Source organism: Musa acuminata, chromosome BXJ3-6 (assembly GCF_036884655.1).
Source record: "Musa acuminata AAA Group cultivar baxijiao chromosome BXJ3-6, Cavendish_Baxijiao_AAA, whole genome shotgun sequence".
Taxonomy (NCBI): Eukaryota; Viridiplantae; Streptophyta; class Magnoliopsida; order Zingiberales; family Musaceae; genus Musa; species Musa acuminata.
In genome coordinates this window covers 38,333,999-38,355,332 of record NC_088354.1, presented here as the reverse complement: position 1 = coordinate 38,355,332, position 21,334 = coordinate 38,333,999, and the positions used below count along the sequence as shown (strand labels likewise).

Below are 21,334 nucleotides of genomic sequence, written 5' to 3'. Positions count from 1 at the left end.
CGAGGGAATAAAAAGCCTAATCTCACGTTGGCTTAATTTTCAACGCAAGTGTAGCCAAAACAGAGAAGAGCACAAGTATGGTGCTTTCGTAAACGAAATTACAGTGTTAATAGGCTTATTTCTTAGCTCTGGTTGAACGAAAAGGCATTTATCAAAAAGCAGTGTTAATAGACTAAGCTTTACCATAAAGGTCATCGCAGCTACGGTAGAAACGTTTGGACATATGACTTGGTCGGGGTGCGCCTGGCCCGTGCAGCAGTGCAACGAATGGGCGACGCACGAGGGACCCAGTGGCAAGCCACTGTAGTGGACCCTCCCCCAAAAAAAAATTAATTTAATATCATAGTGGGTCGATGACCCACGTATCAGATATTAAACTGATAAGAACAGATACTACACTTGATCTTAGCCAAAAGGCCGAGAAAGGTATGAGTTTTCTATCAGCACCGCCCCTGCTTTTATACCACTCCCATCTCAACAGAGACGCGTAGCTACCCGATGTGGGATTATTTGAATCCATCGTCTCCTTGGTTACATCAACCGTGTACTATCCTTGACATAAAATTTCATAAAATTGAATATTAAAGACCCCGTACTTCTGTGTTTTTTTCAACCAACACTCTTAAGCTTAACAACAAGTTTGATCAGACAATTTGATTTGGGTTAAACTGAGGTACAGCCTGTGATGAAGTATGATGATGTTGTAAATTTGTATAGGGTCCGTTAATGTCAGAATGTCTGATCAAACTTAATATTGTATGAATAACGTAACGTAAGCATATCGACAGCATTTATATGATTTAATGTCTTAATATTGTATCCCATAGCTTTCTTATTCGTAATGTAGCGATTCACGCCATGATTTAAGTCACATCGCAGAGGTGAAGTGGGGTGAGCTCACGTAGCTCGTTGTTTTTTATAATATTCAATATTTATATTTTCTTGAAAGGCAAGCAAATTAATTTTTATTTTTTTAAATTAGGAAGTCTATATATATATATATAGACTATCGTGGTATTTGTCGTGTGTGAAGTTAAGTACTTTTGATGGACGGTTGAGCTTGACGCATCGGTAACAGACTCAAAACAGAAAAGCTCCTGAGAAGACCTTCCATCCGCTCATATAAATAGCTGCAAGAAGTCCTCCGAAACCTTATTCCATTTCTTGATCTCTCTCGGCTTCGGTTTCTTGGAACCCTCCGCTCCTTTCTTCTCGATTCAATCCGCACACGTTGTTCTTGAATCCTTCCACCGATTTCTGTACTGGTAGGTGATCGATCGATTCCGCGCACTTTTTGAATGTCGATTTGAGCGGGTGCACCCTGGAGGACGGTTTCTTGGGTTCTGATATGGAGCAGAGCACCGGGGGGAGACCGGAGTTACCTTCGATGAATTCCCGTATTGCCTTAGGTAAAAGCTTAACGCTCGGATCGTTTCTTTAGATGTGTGTTTATTTGAATCACGACGGCCTTGGGTGGCAATTTGTCTTGTTTTTCTTTAGTTCGTCTTCTTACCATGATTTGGGTGTTGATTTTGTTTTCCTGTTGAAAAGATTACAATCTTGATTGTCACAGATATGCTTGTTTTTGTCTTTCCTTCCCATCTGATGATAAGAGTGTTCAAGATCTATTTTAATGGTCCTCTTCGTGTTCTGTATCTGCTTGTTATTATTTCCCTTACATTGTTCTGATCCCGCAACCTTACCTGGGGCAAATTCTTGGGCATCCTACGGAAGTCAACCGCTAGGTCACAATCTCTTCTGTTATTATTCTTGTGATTACTTTATGGCTTCTCTCAAACAAGGGGTGGATCTTTATCAGATGGACAATCCTTAACATGCTTATAATTATAATTGAATAGTTATAGCTTTTTCTCATTTACCAATGAATTTGTCCGAGTATTTCGGAAGGCAATAATCAAGACGCGGACTCTATAAGAAATACCACTTAGAATTTTAGTAATAATTTATAATATTCTATTTCTGGTGCAAGGCTGGCATTTTTGGCTGGTGCTAATGAAAATTCCAAAACCGAGAAGACCTCATATCATTGTTGAATCGAGAAAAGCTGACGGGTCCCTTTTTCGCTTTTTAGTATTATACATGATGTCGAAAGGAAGCAGAGTAATCTTGTGTTTTCTTGGCGTCAGAAATAATTGTCAATGTCACTTCCTGCCATATGAAACTAGTCGTGCTTGTATACACCTCTTTTTTTTTAGCCGTGTTTCTTACATTTTATTTAGTCTTGAAAGAGGTTTTTGCTGAATTCCTCATCTGCAACTGTGCTCAGAATATTTCTGCTTTTTCTTATCACTTGATGTTTGCTGCCTCATTTTTCCTTCCGTCTACATAGTTTAATAGCTTAATTATTATTTGAAGAAGCAAAATGGGTCAGGCAAACTGATAATAATTATTTTTGTTTGAAGGATCATACCAGGTGGACCCATTTGATCCTTTAATAGAGGAATCTCAACTGCAAACTGCCAATCAGAACATGATATTGTCCATACTGTATGGCAGAACTGTAAAGTACAACTTCTTTGTGAACTGAACCAAAAAATGAAGCTGCTAGCCTCAGCTCCTTTATTATCATATCTGGTAGTTCTTTTCTTCGGTCTCCCTCGTCTTCGGTTCCAAGAACCTCAGAAATAGTTATCATATCTAGCAGTTCTTCCATGTGCCAACCTAGAAGCTACTTTATATGTTTGCCATACTAGAAGGTAATCTGATTCTACTAGCATGCTAAATTTGTCTCTGTCAAGTTTTCGGAGTTACTAATCTGAGTGAATTGCCACAAGGAAATGCGAATCTAGCTGGTTGTATTTTACTATTAGAGTTTCTTGATAGTTAACCTAAATTTTTGGTGGCAGAGAAAATATGAATTAGGAAGTCTTTGGAAAAACTGTTTTGTAGATAATTTTCATGTGGCCTGTGCTGGTTATTGGCCATTACACATAGCTTATTTAATTAACTGTCTCAGATCAACTATTCATGTGGCTGAATGAGAGAGTTATTCTGAACCCATTCCTCTGAGTGATTAATCTTGACGTGGATTATGAGGGTTAAAATGACCTTCCAATTTTGAGCACAGGTTTGTTTACTCTATCTCTACACAATTCTTTGCAAAAGATAAATTTATTTATTCCTAAGAAGATGTGTATTCCCATTCACTGATTTCCTGTATTCAATAGAATTATGGTTGGGCTACCATCTCAGGAGGGCAGGGGATCAATATTAATGAAGCTTTGTTCAAAAGAAAAGGTTGATTTCCTTGAAGGACTTTACTACAAGGAGCTTGCAGCAATCACAGACGGATATACTGGTAGTGATCTTAAGGTAAGTTATGTTTTCTTGGGTTTACAGAGTCACCATATATGGATGAAATTCCTCAATAATTGTGGACAGAATCTCTGCATTACAGCAGCATATCGTCCTGTTAAGGAGCTGATTCAGAAAGAGAGAAAGAACAAAGGAATTGGTAAGTCTGTACATCTTCAAAATTTATGCTCCGGATTTGACTTAACAGATTTGACACGCTGTTAATCTTGCATATTTTCTTCGTAGCCTACAGCAGAATTTCAATAAGTCTTTTTATATACATTTTATTTTCCTGACTTTTTATTATATATAAATTAAAATATAGCATATCCTCATCACACATATACCTTTATGATTTTCTCCAAGAACAAAAGAACTCAAATGTTTTCTTGTAACTTAATTTTCTTTATGTATACACCTTAGGTCATCACCAATGATACAGAATACAATATCGATTGACACGTGATCGTGGAATTCTCGTCACTTTCCACTCATCTGTTTTACATGGATAAAGATTTAGACAAGCATAAACTTTCTTTTCATCCATTATGACAAGAAATGTAATATAATAAGGAAGACAATCACAAAAGATATTTTAAACCTAATGCAAGAAACTCCTTTTGAACTATTCAAACTCAAATTTGATGACCTTTGATTACTAACTTGATTTCAATTTTGATAAAAAAAAATCTCTTTTGATTTCCGTCTTCGGGCAAGTAACACCTTCAAAGCTTTACATTTTCACTTCGGAGGCACTTCGGACAACCATAAACATATGGGTTTGAACCATATTGAGCTAATCAAAACGTCAACGATATTTTCTTCTAATAACTAATGTTTCCTGAATTTTCTACACATAAAATCACTAAAAAGTTACCTTTTGCCTAATTTTTTAAAACGAAAACCAGGATTTAAATTATTTTACTAATGTGAAATTTGATATAATCCATTTTTATATAAAATAAGTGTACCTTATGCCACAGTAAAATTTATGCCCGAGTTGCATTGGTCGGTGCCCATGCTGGCTGACTTCCAATTTTGCATTCTTGTCGGTAAGTTAGGGCTAGCTGAAGTAGCAATAGCTGACTACTTGCTACTGTAATGGTTTCGGGAGGAGTATAAAACTGAAAAAGGTGAGATATTTTCAGTGGATTCGGAAAATAGGGAAGACTTAGGACATTAAACATGGAAGACTTGAAGCAAGCAGATAATCAGGTGAGTTTATGCTTTTGTTGCATTCTAAAAATCTTCATTTTAAGCATATCTGCATTTTAAAATTGCATGTTCAACATATTGAAGTGTTATAGTATTGCTTATCAATCAATCATGGTTGTTTGTTAACCTGTTCTAGATGGATGACAATTTGATCCAAAAATGAAACTTGATCAGACAGACTGGACAATGTCAATAGTATTATGGTTGATATGTTTATAATTCTAGTTTCAAACTTATATATTGCAGCTTAGTTTTCTCACGAGTGTTGCATAGAATAAGGGGCATTGTTCTACATGTGGGGTTATTGTTAGTGCTGCCAAACACAACTTTATGTCAATTTTGCTTGGGGCAAAAATTGTGCGCCAATGGAGCATATGAAATAAATAATTAGATGGTGATCCAAATAGATGAGCAAGTTGTAGATTGTGATAAAAGGTTCATCTATAGATATGCAATAATATGTTCGCTTTAGTCTGATGTCAAAGGTTTTTAGCTAACAATCCTGGAATTCAGAAGTGTGCTACCATCCTTAGAGAGTGAGATAAGCTTTAGTCTGATGATGTCAAAGATATTCATGCGAAGCATGCTTGCCTGGATTTGTGCGTTGAGTGCGATGCCTGGATTTATAGAGTTCACCTTTTCTTTTTATTTTTTGACTTTGTCATTCTTGATACAGATTTAAAGCATCTCAATTGCGCAGTTTCTGTATCCTTTAAATTGCTTTCTTCTGGTGAATTTTGTTGGTGACTTGGTCTAGTGATGTTTTGAGTTACAATTGGTGTGATTTTGTCCATCAAACACTGTATAGAAGTGGCTGCTGTTTACTCCCTTTTTGAGTTACAAATGGTGTGAGTTTGGCGGTTCTTGTCTTAGTTTCTACTCAAGACATGGAATAAATTTGTGGATGATGTATGAATCTTGACGTTAATAATTCTTTGTTTCATCAAGGAAGAAAATGGTTCTTTTCTGGAAAATTTACTTAACAATTTACATAATAATTATTGTTTACTTGACATGCCTGCAAAGCAGCAAATTGTTCAAAATTTTAACTGTAACGGAACATGACGGTGTCGAACAAGTGACATTGCGAATAAAAAAAAATCTCGCCATCGTCCTAAGACATCAGCACTCTCTAAAATGTGAAATAAAAAACCTTAATAACAAAACGTATGTCATCGTCCCAAAACATCAGCGCGCGCGCACACTCTCTCTCTCACTCACTCACTCCTTATTTACATTAAGGTCAAAACATAGAGAAGTTTGGTATGGGACACTTACGATTTGCGCTTTTTTTACTTTCATAAACTATCTTAAACGGAAGATGTATTTTTCTTGGCAGAAACATCGGTTGGCTTTCTTCAGGCACGTCCACATCATATTTCTAGTTGTGTTTGAAAGCAAATTAAGCTAAATTTCAAAAGCCTGCTGATTTAAGCTAAAAGAAATAATATTTATACAAAAGCCCTAGCATATATATCTTAATGAATCATAAATTTCTACCATCATGCCATATTGACAAATTAAAAAACTTGGAATCATGGGCCAAAATAATTTCTACCATCATAATGTAAATATTCAACTAATGAATCATAAATTAAAGATACTTCTACTAGCTATGTAACATAATGTAAATATGAATGTGGTCACGAGAAGTTTCCCCAACAAGTGTTTTTCTGCATCATTTTGTCTATCTAGTTTGAACCTCCTCTCACTAGACTGATGCAGCACTCTTCGTATTACTGTATGCATCTAGCTCAACTAATAATGATGACATAAAATTAGACCAGATGTGTTGGTTGACAGGTGTGTATTTTGTCCCCACGACCTGCTACAGGGAAGAAATTTAATTTCTGTGACACAGATTATCACCATTCATATAACTGATGCATGCAATCTTAACACCCTCCCTAGCCACTCATTATGACATAAAAGATCAAATTTATAGCCAAATCCTAAATCAAACTCATTGTCTTCCCTGAACCCGAACCCGAATCTCCAGAGGATTGGTCATTCACCCTGTAGAAGCAAAAGTAAGACTACCAAATGTTATGACTGGAGGTCAGGAAGTATGCATAAAGGCCATTGCCTTTATCCCGGAACATGGTGAAAAAAAGACAATTAAATAATGAAAGAAACATTTCTTAAAGTCAGACAGATCAAAACCAACAGGCAACCATAGATCTAATAAATTTGATTTTAGTAATTCATATTTCTATGTATATCAGAACTTCCCCAAATGGACGAGAAAATTTATTTACTGCTAAACACAAATATATCTTGTTCCTTCTGACAGCTACAATATCAAGTTTATCTAACCTATTTAATTAGGTGTTTCTGGTTCATCAAATATCTTTGGCTTGGCCAAACCTGGAACAATGGAAATGATATGAACCTGTCATTGGAGAACATGAAAATTGTTTTGTCGTTTGAAATTGACATTTCAAAACAGAAAAAGCAAACAGAACAGACCACTATCATCAATCACAACATCGACTCTTATCTTTAGGCTGATTTGTTTGTATCATTGATAAAGTACAAGATTATCATAGTCACCATATCATCAACAGTTCCAATTCTGCAAGATCTTCTATCATGTAGCATGTTACTGGACTTAACAAATTTCCAATTTTGTGTTAGTTAAATGGTTTACCTAAATAGCCTTTACCTTTTCTTAAAGCTCTGAAAATAATGTATATATACACACAGCAGCAAACCGAAATTTCATATTCTTATTGAGGATTCTTTTTTATGTCTTCCATAGGACAAAGATGGAAAAGAAGGAAATCCACTGACCATGAAAAAAGATTTACTCCACAGAAAACATGAAATTGTTATGATAAGCTTCAAATGTGGATCAATTTTTATGATATCTAGGTAGTTACAAGATCCTCCAAGATGACGCCGAACGACTAACAAATGAATATAAACCCTAACACGCTCATATAATCCTAAACATCACATGTATAAAACCATAACGTAGATTCTACAGAATCAGATATTTAGTGAAAATGGCAGACAATTCAATGCTAATGCTTGGAATGATAATACCAACATAAGTATGATCCATGTCATAAAAACCTGGAATAGCTCCCAGCTACCACATTAACATTATCAAAGACCAGATACTTCGTTCAGGATAAGGAAGAGTTCAAAGCAAAATAAAGTGGTCATAACAAGGACTGGAGCCACAGTGTACCTTTTTGCCTATAGGAACTTTTTGTCTTTCAATGGTCCCCTAGGTATCTTGCTCAAATACTTGGCCTGAAAAACTGCATAGTGCTTCTTGAACTCCACTGATGCTTTCTCAGCAAACGCATCAACTTTGTCTTCATACTTATCATATAAGAAAGGCAGAGTGTGCAGCGTGACAAAGACTTCATCAGAAGCAAAGCAGAACAATGTTCAGATACAATGCAAAGGTAAACATAGATCTAGATTATTAAAAAAAAAGAATCTGAGATCACATTACCTATATAAAACAAAGTCAAGAAATTGCAGCACCTCCCGACGGTTGAAAGAACCCACAGCCCAGCAATCACCTGAACCCAAAAAGTCAAATCAGGACCAAACCAAAATAATTCGGAACACCAAAATCTCTTTTAGAAGTATATCAAGCACCATACAATGAGGAACTTCTTCAGATCACGTCCTGTTGCAATTTCCCTTAAAACAGCAAAACCCCTATTGATCTCATATCTGAGAGAAAGTGCAATGTCCACCACCAGATTTTCAGGAATGCTCACCACAGGAATGTGAGGTGGAGACCTACTATGAAGAAAGCATGTGTAAGTGATTGGACAGTTACATCTGATTCAAAGGCAGATCATAAGAAACAAAACTAGTAGTAATTCCCTCACTTGTTGATCAAGAAAGTAGCATTTGACCAGAGGAAAATGATAGCAAGAGACAATATAAGGCAGTGGCAGAACAAAGTAAGTAAATGGTATTCCATCAACTCAAAAAAGATCCAGATAGCCGTGGCCCCACCAAGCACAGCAGCAGAGGCTTTCTTGTTCTTCCACAGGAAAACATCAGCAGCTGTTGAACGTTCAGAAATTTAGATTATTTGAGAACTCATACCAACAAAAGATTTCCAGATCCATGGACGATTCAATCATTTATGCAAAAGATTATATATGAACTATCAACATATTTCCAAATAATACCAAGGTTGATGACTTTAATAACCAAGAAACAAGAATAACTGTTTCAGATAAATCTCAAAGGGAATAGATTTAAGAATCTGGATGAATATGGAACAGGATCATCACTGGTAGCAATAAACCAAGTTAGGACTCTATGTTCCTTCAAAAATGCTGGTGATCTTGACCTGGATCGCTATCAGTACAAAAAGATCAAGTTAAGGTTTACGTTCTTTTGAAACTTTTAACTAGAAAGGTTAAAGGTTATAAGCTATCAGTACATTTACTAGTGATCTTAACCTGGATCGCCATCTGTGCAAAAAGATCAAGTTAGGGTTTATGTTATTTCGAGACTTTTAATTAGAATGGTAAGAGGTTGTAAGCTATCAGTACATTTACTAGTGATATTAACCTGGATCGTAATCACTACAAAAAGATCAAGTTGGGGTTTGTGTTCTTTCCCTCAGCGCAAAAATATGAGTTAGGGTTTATGCTATTTCGAGACTTTGAATTAGAAAGGTTTAAAGGTTGTAAGCTATCGGTACATGTACTAGTGATCTCGACCTGGATCGCTATCAATACAAAAAGATCAAGTTGGGGTTTATGTTCTTTCCGTCGGCGCAAAAAGATCGAGTTACGGTTTATGTTATTTCGAGACTTTTAATTAGAAAGGTTAAATGTTGTAAGCTACCGGTACATTTACAAGTGATCTTGACCTGGATAGCTATCAATACAAAAAGATCAAGTTGCGGTTTATGTTCTTTCGAACTCTTTTAATTAAAGAGGTTAAAGGCCTTAAGCTTTTCTTTCACCCTTTCAAGAAATTAGATGCAAATCCAAGTAAATCATGCCTACGGCGAGAATCCAGACAGATCGCAAGCGCAATAGAACTCCAAGATCGCAGCTAACAACAACTGCGTAGATCGGAGTACTCAAGATCGCATTCAAGAAAGGGAGAAAACGAAGGTGGGAAAGAAAGATCATACGCTTTCCGCCGCCCAAGATCTGGTGGACGGGCTTCTCCCAGCCGAAGAGGCGGCTGATCTTGGACTTGACGGCCTCCGTCACCACCGACGCCTTCGACTTCTCGTCGTCAGAGTCCGACGACGACGAGGAGTCAACGCCGTCGCGGATCTTCTCCATTACCTGCTCGATCAAGGTCTCCTCCGCGTGCTCCGCCATCGCCGGAATCGCCTTCGCCAAACCCTTTCTCTGCTTTCACCCTTTCGCTCTCCCACTGCTGAAGATTCTTTCTCGACAGGAACATATCCGCGGCCAATGAGGAGGGCTCAATACCAGCATAAGACTCACAGATGCCATCGTGACCGTCTGATCGAAAAGGTTGAGACGACATGACGTCGACGTTACTTAACGGACTGCTTTCCGCCGTCATCTCCCGTAAAGCGGGCAAACCATCCTCCGTCACGCCGTTGACTCAACGAACACCAACTCAGGTTACGATCAAATATGCCAAGCCCATCAAAGGGTCCCGCTTGCACTTGGCAATGAAGAGCTGCCAAGTGGCCACGTCCTAAAGGAGGGAAGTATGACGCTGGACCCCACCACGACAAAACTTACGGGGCAATGAAGCGACACGTCGGACGATGGAAGATTCTAGAGGGTTCGGGGACACGGAGATTCCGACGCCGTGGTTGGCGAAAGGTATATTATATTCGAGGAAATTGGTACGACAAAATGGTTGGAAAAAATGAAATAAATGATACCAAGTGTCTTCTAGTGACCGTCCGATAAAGATTGTACCGATACCGACCATCGAATTTGAAGCGTCGAAACCATACACAGTCACAGAACATGAATCACTCTATCGTCATCTTAGTTAACATCTTGATTCTATAGATTGCTACTGAATCATTTCGGAGACAAACAAAACATATCGGAAAGCCAATACAATAATACAACATGCACTCATAAACAAAACCATTTTGGCCTGAATTATATATATATACACACACAAATATATTCTGTACTAATGCTATACTTGATTTTTCTTTGTTTTTGCTCATCAGCATCCGTTGGAAAAATGATGATGATCAAGGCTATACAATCATTCCAGGGGACATGTAAACGAGTATGCGATCAGAAATGCTCCTTGTGGAAGTCGAACCTGGTGGTGCCCCTCTGGTTGTGGTCATAGCAGATCTTGCTTAGCTCCTGCGCCAAAACCGGCGCACCGCAGTAGAACACTCCTGTGGCCGATTCACACGCCATGGTTTCAGGTCCTACATATATTATAAGCTGCTACTTTTCTCGGAGAAGAAAGACTGTGACTTTGGACTCACCTATCTTGGCATGGGGGTGTTTGGAGCATATCTTGGCGAAGACTCTCTTCCAATTAGGCCGAGCGAAATGAGTTCTCACCTACAACATTAAGAAGATTTGTTTAGTGTGATAGGATACAGAAACTAGAGAGTGCAGGTGGAGTTTACCCGGGTGCCGGAGACAATGTCGACGCCGTTCTTGGCATGATTGAGAGCTTGGATCATGGTGATCAGTGCAGATCTGGCGTCTCCTTCTTCGTACACACTCGTCAAGTAATTGTGCATCTCAATCACGCCCTAACCATCCGTTTGAATCAGCAAAGATACGTGAGCTGTGGATTACAATCGGGAAACTTTGTTGACTTACCCTTTGATCTAACTCGGCCACTTCGTTCATAACTCCTTTAAACCAGTCGAAGGACCCCTGTTCTCGTGTCACCCAGTAGAAGTATGCGTTGGTCGTTCTGAGAGCCCACCGTACTCTCCTCGACGCCCTCATCAGCGTCGCCAAATCGACACGCTCCCCGTTCTGTGGCTTTGGTGGGCGGTAGTCCGAGAGCGCGTCCTGCAAAATTATCACATGAAGTCTTCCAGAATGGATGAAGAAGATGGAGGCTAGAAAGTTCGTTTGAACGAGGAATGCGGTGCTCACGTTTTCCTCTTCCATTTTGACTATGTTGTTCAGGAGATCCTTCAGGATGCTGATGAAAGGAGTTGCACCGATTCCTAGGCCGACGAGAAGAAGGACGTCGTACTTCTTGTAGTCCTGAGCTGAAGCACCGTAAGGCCCGTCTATCAAAAGCTTCGGCAGGCTGCAATTACGAGGAGCTCTGCTTATGAGACGTCACTACGAACGTTATATTAAACCCTTCGTTCGGCGCACGCACCTTTTCTTGGTGGCCTCGTCTGCTCTCAGAAGGCCACTCTTTCCGGCCACCGGAGGTTCACAGGCTGCTGCGAAGACCCGCTTTAATTCTCGTGTCCAGTCACCGAGTTGTCGAATGTGGACGCTTAGGTAGCTATCCCCCGGCGCAGAAGTAATGGAGAAAGGATGCCTGGGAACATAGAAAGAAAACATGGCGTGCTTGTGGTACGAATGAAAAGCGATGAGGAAGACAATCTTAACATCTCAGGCATTAATTACCATTCGAAGGGCGATACAGCAGGGCACTGAACAAACATGTACTGACCACTCTGGTAGCGGAACGCGGAGGGCTTTGACATTTGGAGCGTCAGAACATTGCCGGGATATATAGCGACCTGATTACAGAGCTCAGTTAGTGGAAGCACGAACTAGCATTAGAGAATCCTTCTTCAATGCTATGCAAATTTCTACGGTTGCAGAATCAGTGAGCTACGTACCTTCAGGAGCCGAACCGAGTAATAGCCGGACCTAAGGGCTCTCAGGCTCCTCTCCCCAACGTAGAGCAGAACAGGAGCTGCTAGATACATCCATGTCTGCATCGCAGAACAAGGTTTAGCATCGCCAAGAACTCGGTGACAAGGTTGCGAGAATGAGAGAGATTTACCGTCTTGTTGTACCACTTGTGGATGAGGTAGAGGCATTCTCCGTGGACGATGAGCAACACGTAGACGATGACAAACAGGTGGTGGGAGTACCAGAAGGCGTTGAAGCCGGTGAGCCTGTCGAAGGGCTTGGGGAACCTCACCAGGCTCCGGCGGAACCAGTGCGTGGCGAGTGTGAAGGCCACCACCATGCAGACCAACATTATGATCCCGGTCACGCCCTCGGGGCCTCGCACGAGATCCATGTACGTGGGCTTGGTTTCTCCAAAGTAAGGCCGCAACATGTTGTACTTGTCAGCCGACGACGATATCAGCCGCGGAAAGTCGCAGGTGACATGGTTGCCGGCGTGGAGGATCACGCCGACCATGATTGCCGCCGCTATCGCCTAAACTTAATCACGCAAACGGTCAGTCAGTAGCAGGATTTCGATCCACCGCCTATAAATTTATTTTTCTTGGACCGACTTAAAGCTTCCTTGGTAGGTATAACCTTATGGAAGTTGATATTGTCGTCGAAGGGCAGAGCACGGGCCAGCCGGGTGGAGCGAAGCCAGGTGATGGTGTTTCGGCACACCGGGAGAAGAACGAGGGCCATGTTGAGCTTCAGCGTCTCGGCCGCGCCCTTGGCGGTGGTGAGGCAGTACCCCATCACCTGGAACGCGTACCTGTGCCGGTACTGGATGAACTTCCAGGCGAACAGGCCGGCCATCACCCCGACCCACAGCGCCATCACCCACAGCCGCTTCCAGTTCTCCTCCAAGTAGTAGCCCAGCTTCGTGCTCAGCTTCCGGATGGGCCCCTTCTTCCTCAGCCCGGCCAGGTTCTGACTCAACGCTTGGCTGGTGTAGCTCAGCGCCTGACTGTAGTTAAGGTACGTATCCTTTTGAAGCAACAATGTCTCCAGTTGCCACAGCTGCAAAATTAAAGCAGGGACAAATGTTGGAAAACGACGCAATACGATCTATTAATCGAACTCAATTATTGAGAACGATGGTTTCATATTCCAGCAATCTTGCTTTTCTTCGCAATAACGCCACCAGCAAAAAGCCAGTGATTTGGATGACACTGATCCAAGAACGCCACCAGCGACAGCCGACAGCCGTTCAACCACTACGGTGGTGGTATCTTAGAAAACACCAAATAGCATCATCATCCTCATCCAGCAAGGCAATTTCGACATGGTTTTCGACGTTCTAGAAGCCTAGAGGTCATGTATAGGTAGGTATACGCTGAAGGCAGTGTAAAGCAAGATACGTCTACATGCCTTGCGTGGTGCAGAGGAAGAAACAAGAAGTCAACGAATCATGGAAGGAGAAGAAGAAGAAGAAGTCTACCTGCCTTAGGTGGCCACAATGATATTTACAAGAGAGAGTCTGGGATTCGGACCTCGATATAGCCGAGCCGCTCGGGATCCAGCTCCTCCATGATTAAGGCTGCGTATTCCTCGGCCTGTTCTTTCAGCCTCGACAGCTTATTTGCGGACGCACTCAGCATTATGATCTGGAAAGCAACGCTGGTCCATTAGAAGAGAAAGATAATGAAATCCAACGTCAAAGTCTTCTTCTTACTTTGACTTATTGCGCCTCTCACCTACCGCTGGTGGTGACAGAGTGAGTAATCGTGTTTTTTTCATGCATCTTAGATCAAGTCACAACCTTTCCCCTCTTATTTCCACATGCAAACATTTACGTGTTGATATAGAAACCATAGTAATAAAATTCTGGAGCCTAAGATGTATTGGGAAAGAGCAGGTAGGTTCCGCTCACCAACTCGATCACCGTGTATCTGATTGCTTCGATCGATGCAATCGGATACACACACGAATTCACGATTCAACGAGGAAAACAGAGGAAGAAGAAGATCTGATGCAGTGTACTTGCCTCTTTAACTTCCTCCTCGGTGATCCGGCCGTCCTCGTTCTTGTCCACCCTGACAACCACAGAAGGGTCGATCCATAATCTCATGCGAATTCTTTAAAGGGAGTTTAGATTATTACATGTCGAAGAAGATCTGGAGGCGAGAATCGAAGCTTTGATCCGTGATCTGACACCAGAACTCGTACAGCTCCTCTTTAGTGATGCGCTCCGCGTTTAACCTTCTTCTCCTGCTCAATGCGTCGAACAGCTCCAGCGCGAACTCCTTGGAATCTTTCATGCCTGCGTCCGATTTGCTGGTTTTAGTTGAGTGAATCACCCGATTGATCGGGGACAAATGGAGGAGTGTGACGGGTCGGAAAGGAAACCTATGCATTGGGCGAAATCGGAGCGCGAGAGATAGCCGTCGCGCGCGAGCTTGTCGAAGTTGCTTTGGACCTCGTTCCACGCGTCGACGGCGGTGGCTTTACCGCCGCTGATGAACCTGAGCCCCCGGAGCGCCTTCTGGGCTCCCGATCGGGTCCGATCCAGCTGCGCCCGTTGCCGCCGCGCCGCCCGGGAGGCCAGGGCCGAGTCCAGGGCCGGGGACGCCCCTGCGGCCCCGCCCGCGGAGGTGGATGCTCCCGCCCGCGACGGGCCGTGGCCCCACGTGAAACGCTTGAGCTCGGCCTTGAGGTCCTCCTTCAGCTGCCGCGCCCGCGCCACCGCCTCCGCCTTCAGCTCCTGGGAGAAGTGCCGCAGCCGGTGCGACGAGCTCCGCCCGATGGAGGGCGACCGCGACGCCGCCGACCCCGTGGCATCGGACAAGTATCCCGAGTCCGCCGCTGGCGCCGGCTCGACGCGGCGGAGCACGATGGTGTCGTCGTCCTGGAGGTCGATCGTCACCTCCACGAACTCCTCTCCGTCGTTCGACGCGGAGGTCCCCGGCGACGACCCCGCGCTCATCACCCGCCCTCTGGGCACAGTGTCCGACGCCCATCGCCGCTCGTGGCGCGTCGAGCCCCTCATCCCAAGCTATCTGACAGGGACCAGAGGGAGGCAGAGATAGAGCGGCTCTGAGATCAAGGCCAGGAAGAGGAAGAAGAATACGAAAAAAGTAGTGGAGTAACCAAACGCGCTTGGAATCGTACAGCAAAAGACACGACTACGCGTCGACGCCAAATATAGAGGAGCTAAAGGAGCGCTATATATAGTATAGAGTGAGCGAGACGGCGAGTAGAAGAAGCACTCATCAACGCGAAAAGAAGGCCTTTGTGGGTGGAGCTAACTACGGCTCCCAGTGCTTTGTAGCGTTGACCACAATGCTTCTACGTCAGGTTTATCGATCAGAATCAAAATCAAGCAAGAGAAGCTGTTCGTCGTCAATCGTTTGGTTCTGGTCAACGGCATTGTTTTCTGAACACGTTGTGAGAACTTCTCCCTAATTTTTGCTCTTCGTTTAACAAGAAGGTTTCCAAAAAGTCCACTCTGCCAAAGAAATAGTGCTTAGAATAATATCAATGTCTAAAGTCTTCCACGCTTCCTTGAAGCTGATGCTTCATATGTTATTCTCTCTCTCTTTCCGATGGTGGATTTCCTCTTCAATGTGTTCTCGTCTCCCATGAGCAAAATGTAAAGGAGGCTGGCTTTTAAGAGAGGTGTCACTTGTAGTAGTAATTGGACACAGTCTGTGCCACGGATTCCTATTCTTGGAAACCTGAAGAATCGATCCTAGTAATTAATGCAGCATGGAAGATCGTGTAGTATTTAATCTAATGTATGGGAGAAGAACCAGTTGAAGTCGATAAGGTGGTTGCCACAGCAAAGGAGGGAGACGATGAGATCAGGGGTAGGTAGACAATCCTTTTCTCTATATGCAGGCAAAGGTGGCCGGCCACCTTCAACAGCGTATTGTGGCAACTCTTCAACACTCTGACAAACCTTCACCTCTTGGAAAAGCACAAGATCAATTCACCACTGATAGCCGACACCTACTCCTGCAGGCTGCTACACATCATAATAATCGATCAATTATCATTTAACATGTGACTTATACATAATCGTCAAATTAATAGAGGGAAGATAAGTCATGCATACACATCATAATAAGACAGAGTCAAATTACAACATGATAATTGTGCAAAGTACCTTCGTGCTAAGAAGGTGATAGTTTTACTGTAATATTATGGCTCTCCTTTGAATCGTTGGATCAAATCTGGTGGTACCTGTTATGGTAAATAACTTTTTAGCCGTGACCTTGGGGTCGACGCGGCTGGTTCAAGGGTCCGAATGGCCGGGATCAGACGTGGTTCCTCTCGGGATCTTGCGGTGGCCGATTGCGGGGGGTCCGGCTGGAAAGTTCCATGACGCCGGGTTGGGTTAGCTTCGGTCGAGTACCTGCACAAAGGTCGGGTCGGTGGTTCGGCCCAACCCCTCCGACGATCAAGTTAGTGATTGGGAGAGGAGTTTAGGTGAAGTGATCTCCCCCTGCTCGTTGGGAGCCATGGGGTATTTGTAGGTGAGCTTGATGTTACCCGATGTGCCATCCTGCCGGAACAGGGCCGTACTTCTGATGGCGTCTGTCGTCGTCGTGGGCGTTGCGTGGAAGGCCGAGCTACCGCAGGGTATGGCGAGCGTCAGTCGATGCCTTCCTCTGCCTCGGTTGGTCGTGCGGGGTCAGATGATGAGGTCGTCTGGGTACGACGGGTGTGAGTGCAAATTACGTTAGTGTTAATGCTCGCTCCCTAGGGCAGTGTGCCGTCCAGGGGTGGCTGACGTCGTGGTGTATTACGTCAAATCTGGTGGGTTATGTCAAATTCATTTTTACCCCTATCACAGTACCAAAGTTCATCCGGTGTCGCCTTGCTCGTCCGCACTTGTGTTGGTAGGCATCGATGGAGCCAATCTTGAACTACATTTCAACTCTCTTCTCCCGAGTCCCAAATTGCGTCTGCCATCCTTCGCTCTCGTGAGCAGAAGCTGAGCTAAATACGTAAAGTTTATAGAGATGGAAAGATAGGATGAGATTCGTCATTTCCTGAGACAAGATTCCACGGCAGATGATGATGAATATGATGAATGGTAACAGTGTTCTTAGTGTATTTCATCATAATACTAGTTTGATTTTGTAGGAAAAGACAGCCATCCCCTTTCAGGTTTCATCATCTTCGTCCTATCTCTCTTCCTAGTGAAATGTGCAACCTTATCTACAAAGATTCCCAAGGCATTGGGTGTGGCTGCCCCGCCAATTTCCATAAACTTTACCATTATCTTGTAGTCTTGGAAGAAATAAAATTACATATTTATCTTAAGAACTTGGTGTTGAAGTTTATGAGAAATCTATACATCTATCTTAATTTTGAGTGTTGGTTATAGATTTTTTAATTAGTTATCTCTAGTATTCGGTCTCTATATTTTCAAAAGTTATATTATGATCCCTATACTTATAAAAGTGAAATATTTAATTTAATTTTATTTTACGTCGTCGACTTTATTGATGAAAATATCACAGGGTTTACCACTAAGCGTGTATTGATCCTTTCTTATTTCAATTTATTATTGAGTACGTACGGTATTTACATTAACAAAATTGATAGCGTGAAAAGAAACATGATTAAATATTTTACTCTCATAACTATAGAGATCCTAATGTAATTTTTGAAAAGATAGGAATTGGGATGCTAAAGAAAACTAATTATATAGGGTAATCTATAATTAGTCCTAATTTTAAAGGACAATTAAATATCATGAGATGTTGAGTTCTTATGTGCTAATATACTATCGTAGGATCGAATTTCACTTAAAAATAAGGTTAAAATATCGAAATATCCGAATTTCATGATGTATAGAATAAAAATATCATGAAATATTAGGAGCACATAAAAATAGGGCATGCATAAATAGATGGATAATTCCACAAACAGCACAAGATTTCCAATCTCTTAATACAACCACGAGGAACAAAAGATCACACAACTCTCAGAGGTAAAATAGTAGGACGAATACATACATGGCGACTTGTCTCGCAAGCTTACTAGTATCGCTTTACACAGCCAGACTTGTGCCGTAGAAGAAGACATGCAAAAATGTACAGAGATCATTTCTACAGGAAATAAGAGGGAACAAAAAATCCGAACCAAATAGGAACCAAAAAGACGATTAAGCACTGTATATAGCTGCAGCAAGAAGAGCCGTCGGCAGTCAGCTGCCACCAGCCGCCGCCGCCGCATTGTCGTTAGCCACCCAAGGTGAACGGAAGAAATGCTCCTCGAAGCCGCCATCCTCCTCGAAGGAGGCGGAGCCGACGGACACCATTGCCGGGGATTTGGTGGTCCCAGCGGTGTTGGTCGAGCCATCTATAACCTCCATGCCAAGGAAGATCAAGTCGTCCGCGCCCATCATCTCCATGTCTCCCACCGTCAACAGCTCCTCCTCGTCCTCGTCCTCATCCTCGTCTTCCTCATCATCCTTGCTCTCGACCGAGTCCGTAAGCGCTGTTGTGGGCGAAGGACGTTGTGCCGCGGCCGAAGATGGAAGAGGGCTCGATGGCACGTGGCTGCCGGGCGACTTCAGCTGCTCTCCGTCTCCCTCGCATCCGGAGGCGGGCGGCGGCTGCGCGGAGGAGCCGGCGGGCGGAAACTTCTGACGAGTGCTGCCGGAGAGAGAATTGCGGTGGGTGGGGACGGGGTGGTTGTGCTCCGCCGTGTATGTGATGACCAAAATCCCTGGGTCCTCCCGATTCCGCTCTACCTGCTTCCGGGCTTGGCATCCTTTGGAGCTGCTGCACCTGTAGTAACCTCTGCTCATACCTCCCAATGTTAGTCGCTTCGTCAAATATTAGAACTCGGAAGTTGGAAGCAAAGATTGAAGCGAAAAAGGAGGAGAAGGTCCGGTGGGTTACAGCCTTGCCTTGGATAAGGGGAGCCCTTTATGGGTTTCTGTCCGTACTTCCGCCAAGCCCACATATCAGACGAGGCTCCATCGGCTGGTACTTGGCACACCACCTTCTTCTGCTGGTTCTTCCTGTTGGTGCAACAATTTCCCCAACTCGTCATCAGTACCCCATAGAAATGACTCCTTTGTTCTTCACAAGGTTTGAAGCGAACAAGAAGAAGAGGACGATACGATTAGAGGATGAGATGAGAGCAGAAGTGAACCTTCTCTTAGAACGGGGTGTTTGGGAGACCGGACGTTGAGGCTGCCGCGGTTGCTGCTGCAACTGATGCGGAACGACGGCTAAAGCGGGGAACACCGAGGTGGCCGGGGCGCAGGAAGGGCGGTAGCTCGGTTTCGGAACGAGCAGTGGCTGGAGCTGCCGCTGCTGCAGCGGTTGCAGATGGGTTTTGATGTAGAAGGGCTGGCAGAGCTCCTCCAGCTCGTAAGGGGACGTCGACGTGCCCATGAGATCGGGAAAGCCCAAAGCCTCGTCCTTTCCTCCTCCCAAACTCTCGTCTTTCACCACAGGAAGAGGAGGAGGCAACGAAGAGAGGGGATCCGACGCAGCCGCCACCGCTGCCGCAGAGCAGCCCCTCACCACGGCGTACAGATCCCAGTCGTTGTCGTCCATGGAACGGGATGAGCTAAAGCGCAATGGACCGAAGGTAGAACAGGAGAAAGGTGGGGGCGCTGACTTTGCTTTTCTTGTATGTGATCCGGATACGCAGGGAGAATCCAAGTCCAGCTGTGGAATTTATACGAGACGGATTTGGTGGTGGTCACGGTGGACGCATTGGTGGTGGTGGTGGTGTTGATGGTGGTGGTGGTGGGGCTGAAAACTGAAAAGAGCCGGAAGTGGCAACGGATCACGACAATCTTCCTCCTGTATCCTCTCAGCCTCACCTCATCTTAATTAGCACCCAAAGCCGGTATTGGAATCCCCAACTTGACTTCGGCAAAGGTCAAAGGAGTGAGAAGATCTCGGCAATCCTCCTGTCGCTTTCTCTCGGTCGTCTCGTCCCTCGTCACCATCCACGCGCGCCCCCCCGTCGTGAGTCCTATCGAACGCATTCTTCTCGCGTAAGTAACTGCGTCTAACTCACAGCTGGCTCGAAGAGAAAGCTTTGTTTAATGTTAGGTTCATAACGTGAGGAAATGGACGGGGGAGACATGGGGGGGTTGCAGGTGACACCCAACAGCAGGCCAGGGAGAAAGAACTCGTCAAGCAGCTGTCGGTGGACTTCACCGTTTGGTCTGATAACCTCGATCTTTTTATCTACCTTTCCAACCGCAGTGATCCCACCATGATGTGCGCCGAGAAAAGTTGTTGTTGCACTACAACACAACTCGGTGCGTGAGAAACATATCCGACAGACAAATCTCTGAGACATATTGATCAGAGAAACCTCACAAAGCTGTCGTGATGTGTTCCTTCGATCTTTTTGACGTGGCCAGATCAAACTGCCAAGTTGGAACTCTACAGGCATCAGCGTTAGATGTTGATGCGTGATTGGAGTGTTGGATATATAAGACGTGCGACACCTTGTCATGAGCATATATATATATCTCCACCTCATCCACCTTAGTTGGAGGCGAGCGAGGCCGCCATCGCAACAATACGTTATTGCTGACTGGCCACTAAGCAACGTGAATGCCACGATATGACAATACTACTGCCGCACCGTCACTCATCTTTCTGATAGCGAGCTACAGTCAACTGTCTCCAATTTCTTCTGCTTCTTGTTCTTCTTTCACCAGAGCAGCCGAAACATCCTTGTTTAGGGAGTGTCATTTAAGTAGACGCAGCACAAGAGATGGGTCAAAGGATGACATGGAAGTAGCAGACAAGCGATTGTTAATAAGTGGCATCCAAGTTAGGTATATGCTTCCTAGACATTTATGGATGTGAGCCTTGATGTACTGGATCAGCTAAGAGTGATGGGACGCTGCATAAAGGATAAGCTTTGCTAATCATAATGGCATGATCCAACATGGTCCTCGTGGAGATCCGGTCGTACATCCGGGTTCGCCACGTAGGTCTCTTTTCCTCTGACCTCTCCCTCTCAGA

At 43.6% G+C, this 21,334-nt stretch overlaps 3 protein-coding genes, 1 long non-coding RNA gene and 1 other non-coding gene across 7 annotated transcripts; 1 reads left to right on the top strand and 4 right to left on the bottom strand.

The window, feature by feature from the left end:
- Positions 1 to 232: 232 nt before the first annotated feature.
- LOC135641879 (U2 spliceosomal RNA) lies at positions 233 to 430 on the bottom strand. Its single transcript, XR_010497821.1, has one exon. It is a non-coding gene; the product is annotated as a U2 spliceosomal RNA (small nuclear RNA).
- Positions 431 to 1,179: 749 nt separating this feature from the next.
- On the top strand, positions 1,180 to 5,980 carry LOC135639610 (uncharacterized). Its single transcript, XR_010496995.1, has 4 exons — positions 1,180 to 1,409; positions 2,424 to 2,717; positions 2,978 to 3,088; positions 3,189 to 5,980. It is a non-coding gene; the product is annotated as an uncharacterized LOC135639610 (long non-coding RNA).
- A 133-nt stretch (positions 5,981 to 6,113) lies between these two features.
- Positions 6,114 to 9,949, bottom strand: LOC135639609 (reticulon-like protein B1). Of its 3 annotated transcripts, none has more exons than XM_065153444.1 (6): positions 9,659 to 9,949; positions 8,388 to 8,568; positions 8,154 to 8,298; positions 8,000 to 8,069; positions 7,727 to 7,904; positions 6,114 to 6,546 (listed from the first exon to the last, which is right to left on the bottom strand). In XM_065153444.1, the coding sequence occupies exons 1-5, from the start codon at positions 9,852 to 9,854 to the stop codon at positions 7,735 to 7,737; spliced, it is 762 nt and encodes a 253-aa protein (XP_065009516.1). In that variant the 5' UTR covers positions 9,855 to 9,949; the 3' UTR covers positions 6,114 to 6,546; positions 7,727 to 7,734. The 3 variants fall into 3 exon arrangements, with proteins under 3 accessions (XP_065009516.1, XP_065009518.1, XP_065009517.1); XM_065153446.1 differs by having other exon boundaries at positions 8,154 to 8,295; positions 9,659 to 9,947; XM_065153445.1 differs by lacking the exon at positions 6,114 to 6,546 and having other exon boundaries at positions 7,550 to 7,904; positions 8,154 to 8,295; positions 9,659 to 9,947.
- A 652-nt stretch (positions 9,950 to 10,601) lies between these two features.
- On the bottom strand, positions 10,602 to 15,692 carry LOC103989616 (respiratory burst oxidase homolog protein A). The gene is made up of 14 exons (XM_009408507.3): positions 14,721 to 15,692; positions 14,475 to 14,634; positions 14,359 to 14,407; positions 13,865 to 13,978; positions 12,969 to 13,391; positions 12,481 to 12,864; positions 12,314 to 12,409; positions 12,096 to 12,211; positions 11,839 to 12,006; positions 11,604 to 11,763; positions 11,319 to 11,516; positions 11,120 to 11,248; positions 10,973 to 11,051; positions 10,602 to 10,879 (listed from the first exon to the last, which is right to left on the bottom strand). The coding sequence occupies exons 1-14, from the start codon at positions 15,358 to 15,360 to the stop codon at positions 10,770 to 10,772; spliced, it is 2,826 nt and encodes a 941-aa protein (XP_009406782.2). The 5' UTR covers positions 15,361 to 15,692; the 3' UTR covers positions 10,602 to 10,769.
- Positions 15,693 to 18,384: 2,692 nt separating this feature from the next.
- On the bottom strand, positions 18,385 to 20,157 carry LOC103989615 (WRKY transcription factor 22-like). Its single transcript, XM_009408506.3, has 3 exons — positions 19,488 to 20,157; positions 19,240 to 19,353; positions 18,385 to 19,129 (listed from the first exon to the last, which is right to left on the bottom strand). Exons 1-3 carry the CDS (start codon positions 19,895 to 19,897, stop codon positions 18,532 to 18,534), a joined length of 1,122 nt encoding a protein of 373 aa, XP_009406781.2. The 5' UTR covers positions 19,898 to 20,157; the 3' UTR covers positions 18,385 to 18,531.
- Positions 20,158 to 21,334: the final 1,177 nt, after the last annotated feature.

What these genes read in the sequence shown, in the direction of transcription:
- LOC135639609 (XM_065153444.1), bottom strand. Translation starts at nt 9,854, where the DNA reads ATGGCGGAGCACGCGGAGGAGACCTTGATCGAGCAGGTAATGGAGAAG. An exon ending in GATCTTGGGCGGCGGAAAGC is followed by an intron (nt 8,569 to 9,658) that starts GTATGATCTTTC and finishes AACGTTCAACAG; the next exon opens with CTGCTGATGTTTTCCTGTGG. An exon ending in ATCTGAAGAAGTTCCTCATT is followed by an intron (nt 8,070 to 8,153) that starts GTATGGTGCTTG and finishes TTTTGGGTTCAG; the next exon opens with GTGATTGCTGGGCTGTGGGT.
- LOC103989616 (XM_009408507.3), bottom strand. Translation starts at nt 15,360, where the DNA reads ATGAGGGGCTCGACGCGCCACGAGCGGCGATGGGCGTCGGACACTGTG. An exon ending in GACGAGGCCACCAAGAAAAG is followed by an intron (nt 11,764 to 11,838) that starts GTGCGTGCGCCG and finishes TCGTAATTGCAG; the next exon opens with CCTGCCGAAGCTTTTGATAG. An exon ending in TGGCCGAGTTAGATCAAAGG is followed by an intron (nt 11,249 to 11,318) that starts GTAAGTCAACAA and finishes ACGGATGGTTAG; the next exon opens with GGCGTGATTGAGATGCACAA.
- LOC103989615 (XM_009408506.3), bottom strand. Translation starts at nt 19,897, where the DNA reads ATGGACGACAACGACTGGGATCTGTACGCCGTGGTGAGGGGCTGCTCT. An exon ending in ACACCCCGTTCTAAGAGAAG is followed by an intron (nt 19,354 to 19,487) that starts GTTCACTTCTGC and finishes TTGCACCAACAG; the next exon opens with GAAGAACCAGCAGAAGAAGG. An exon ending in AAGGGCTCCCCTTATCCAAG is followed by an intron (nt 19,130 to 19,239) that starts GCAAGGCTGTAA and finishes AGGTATGAGCAG; the next exon opens with AGGTTACTACAGGTGCAGCA.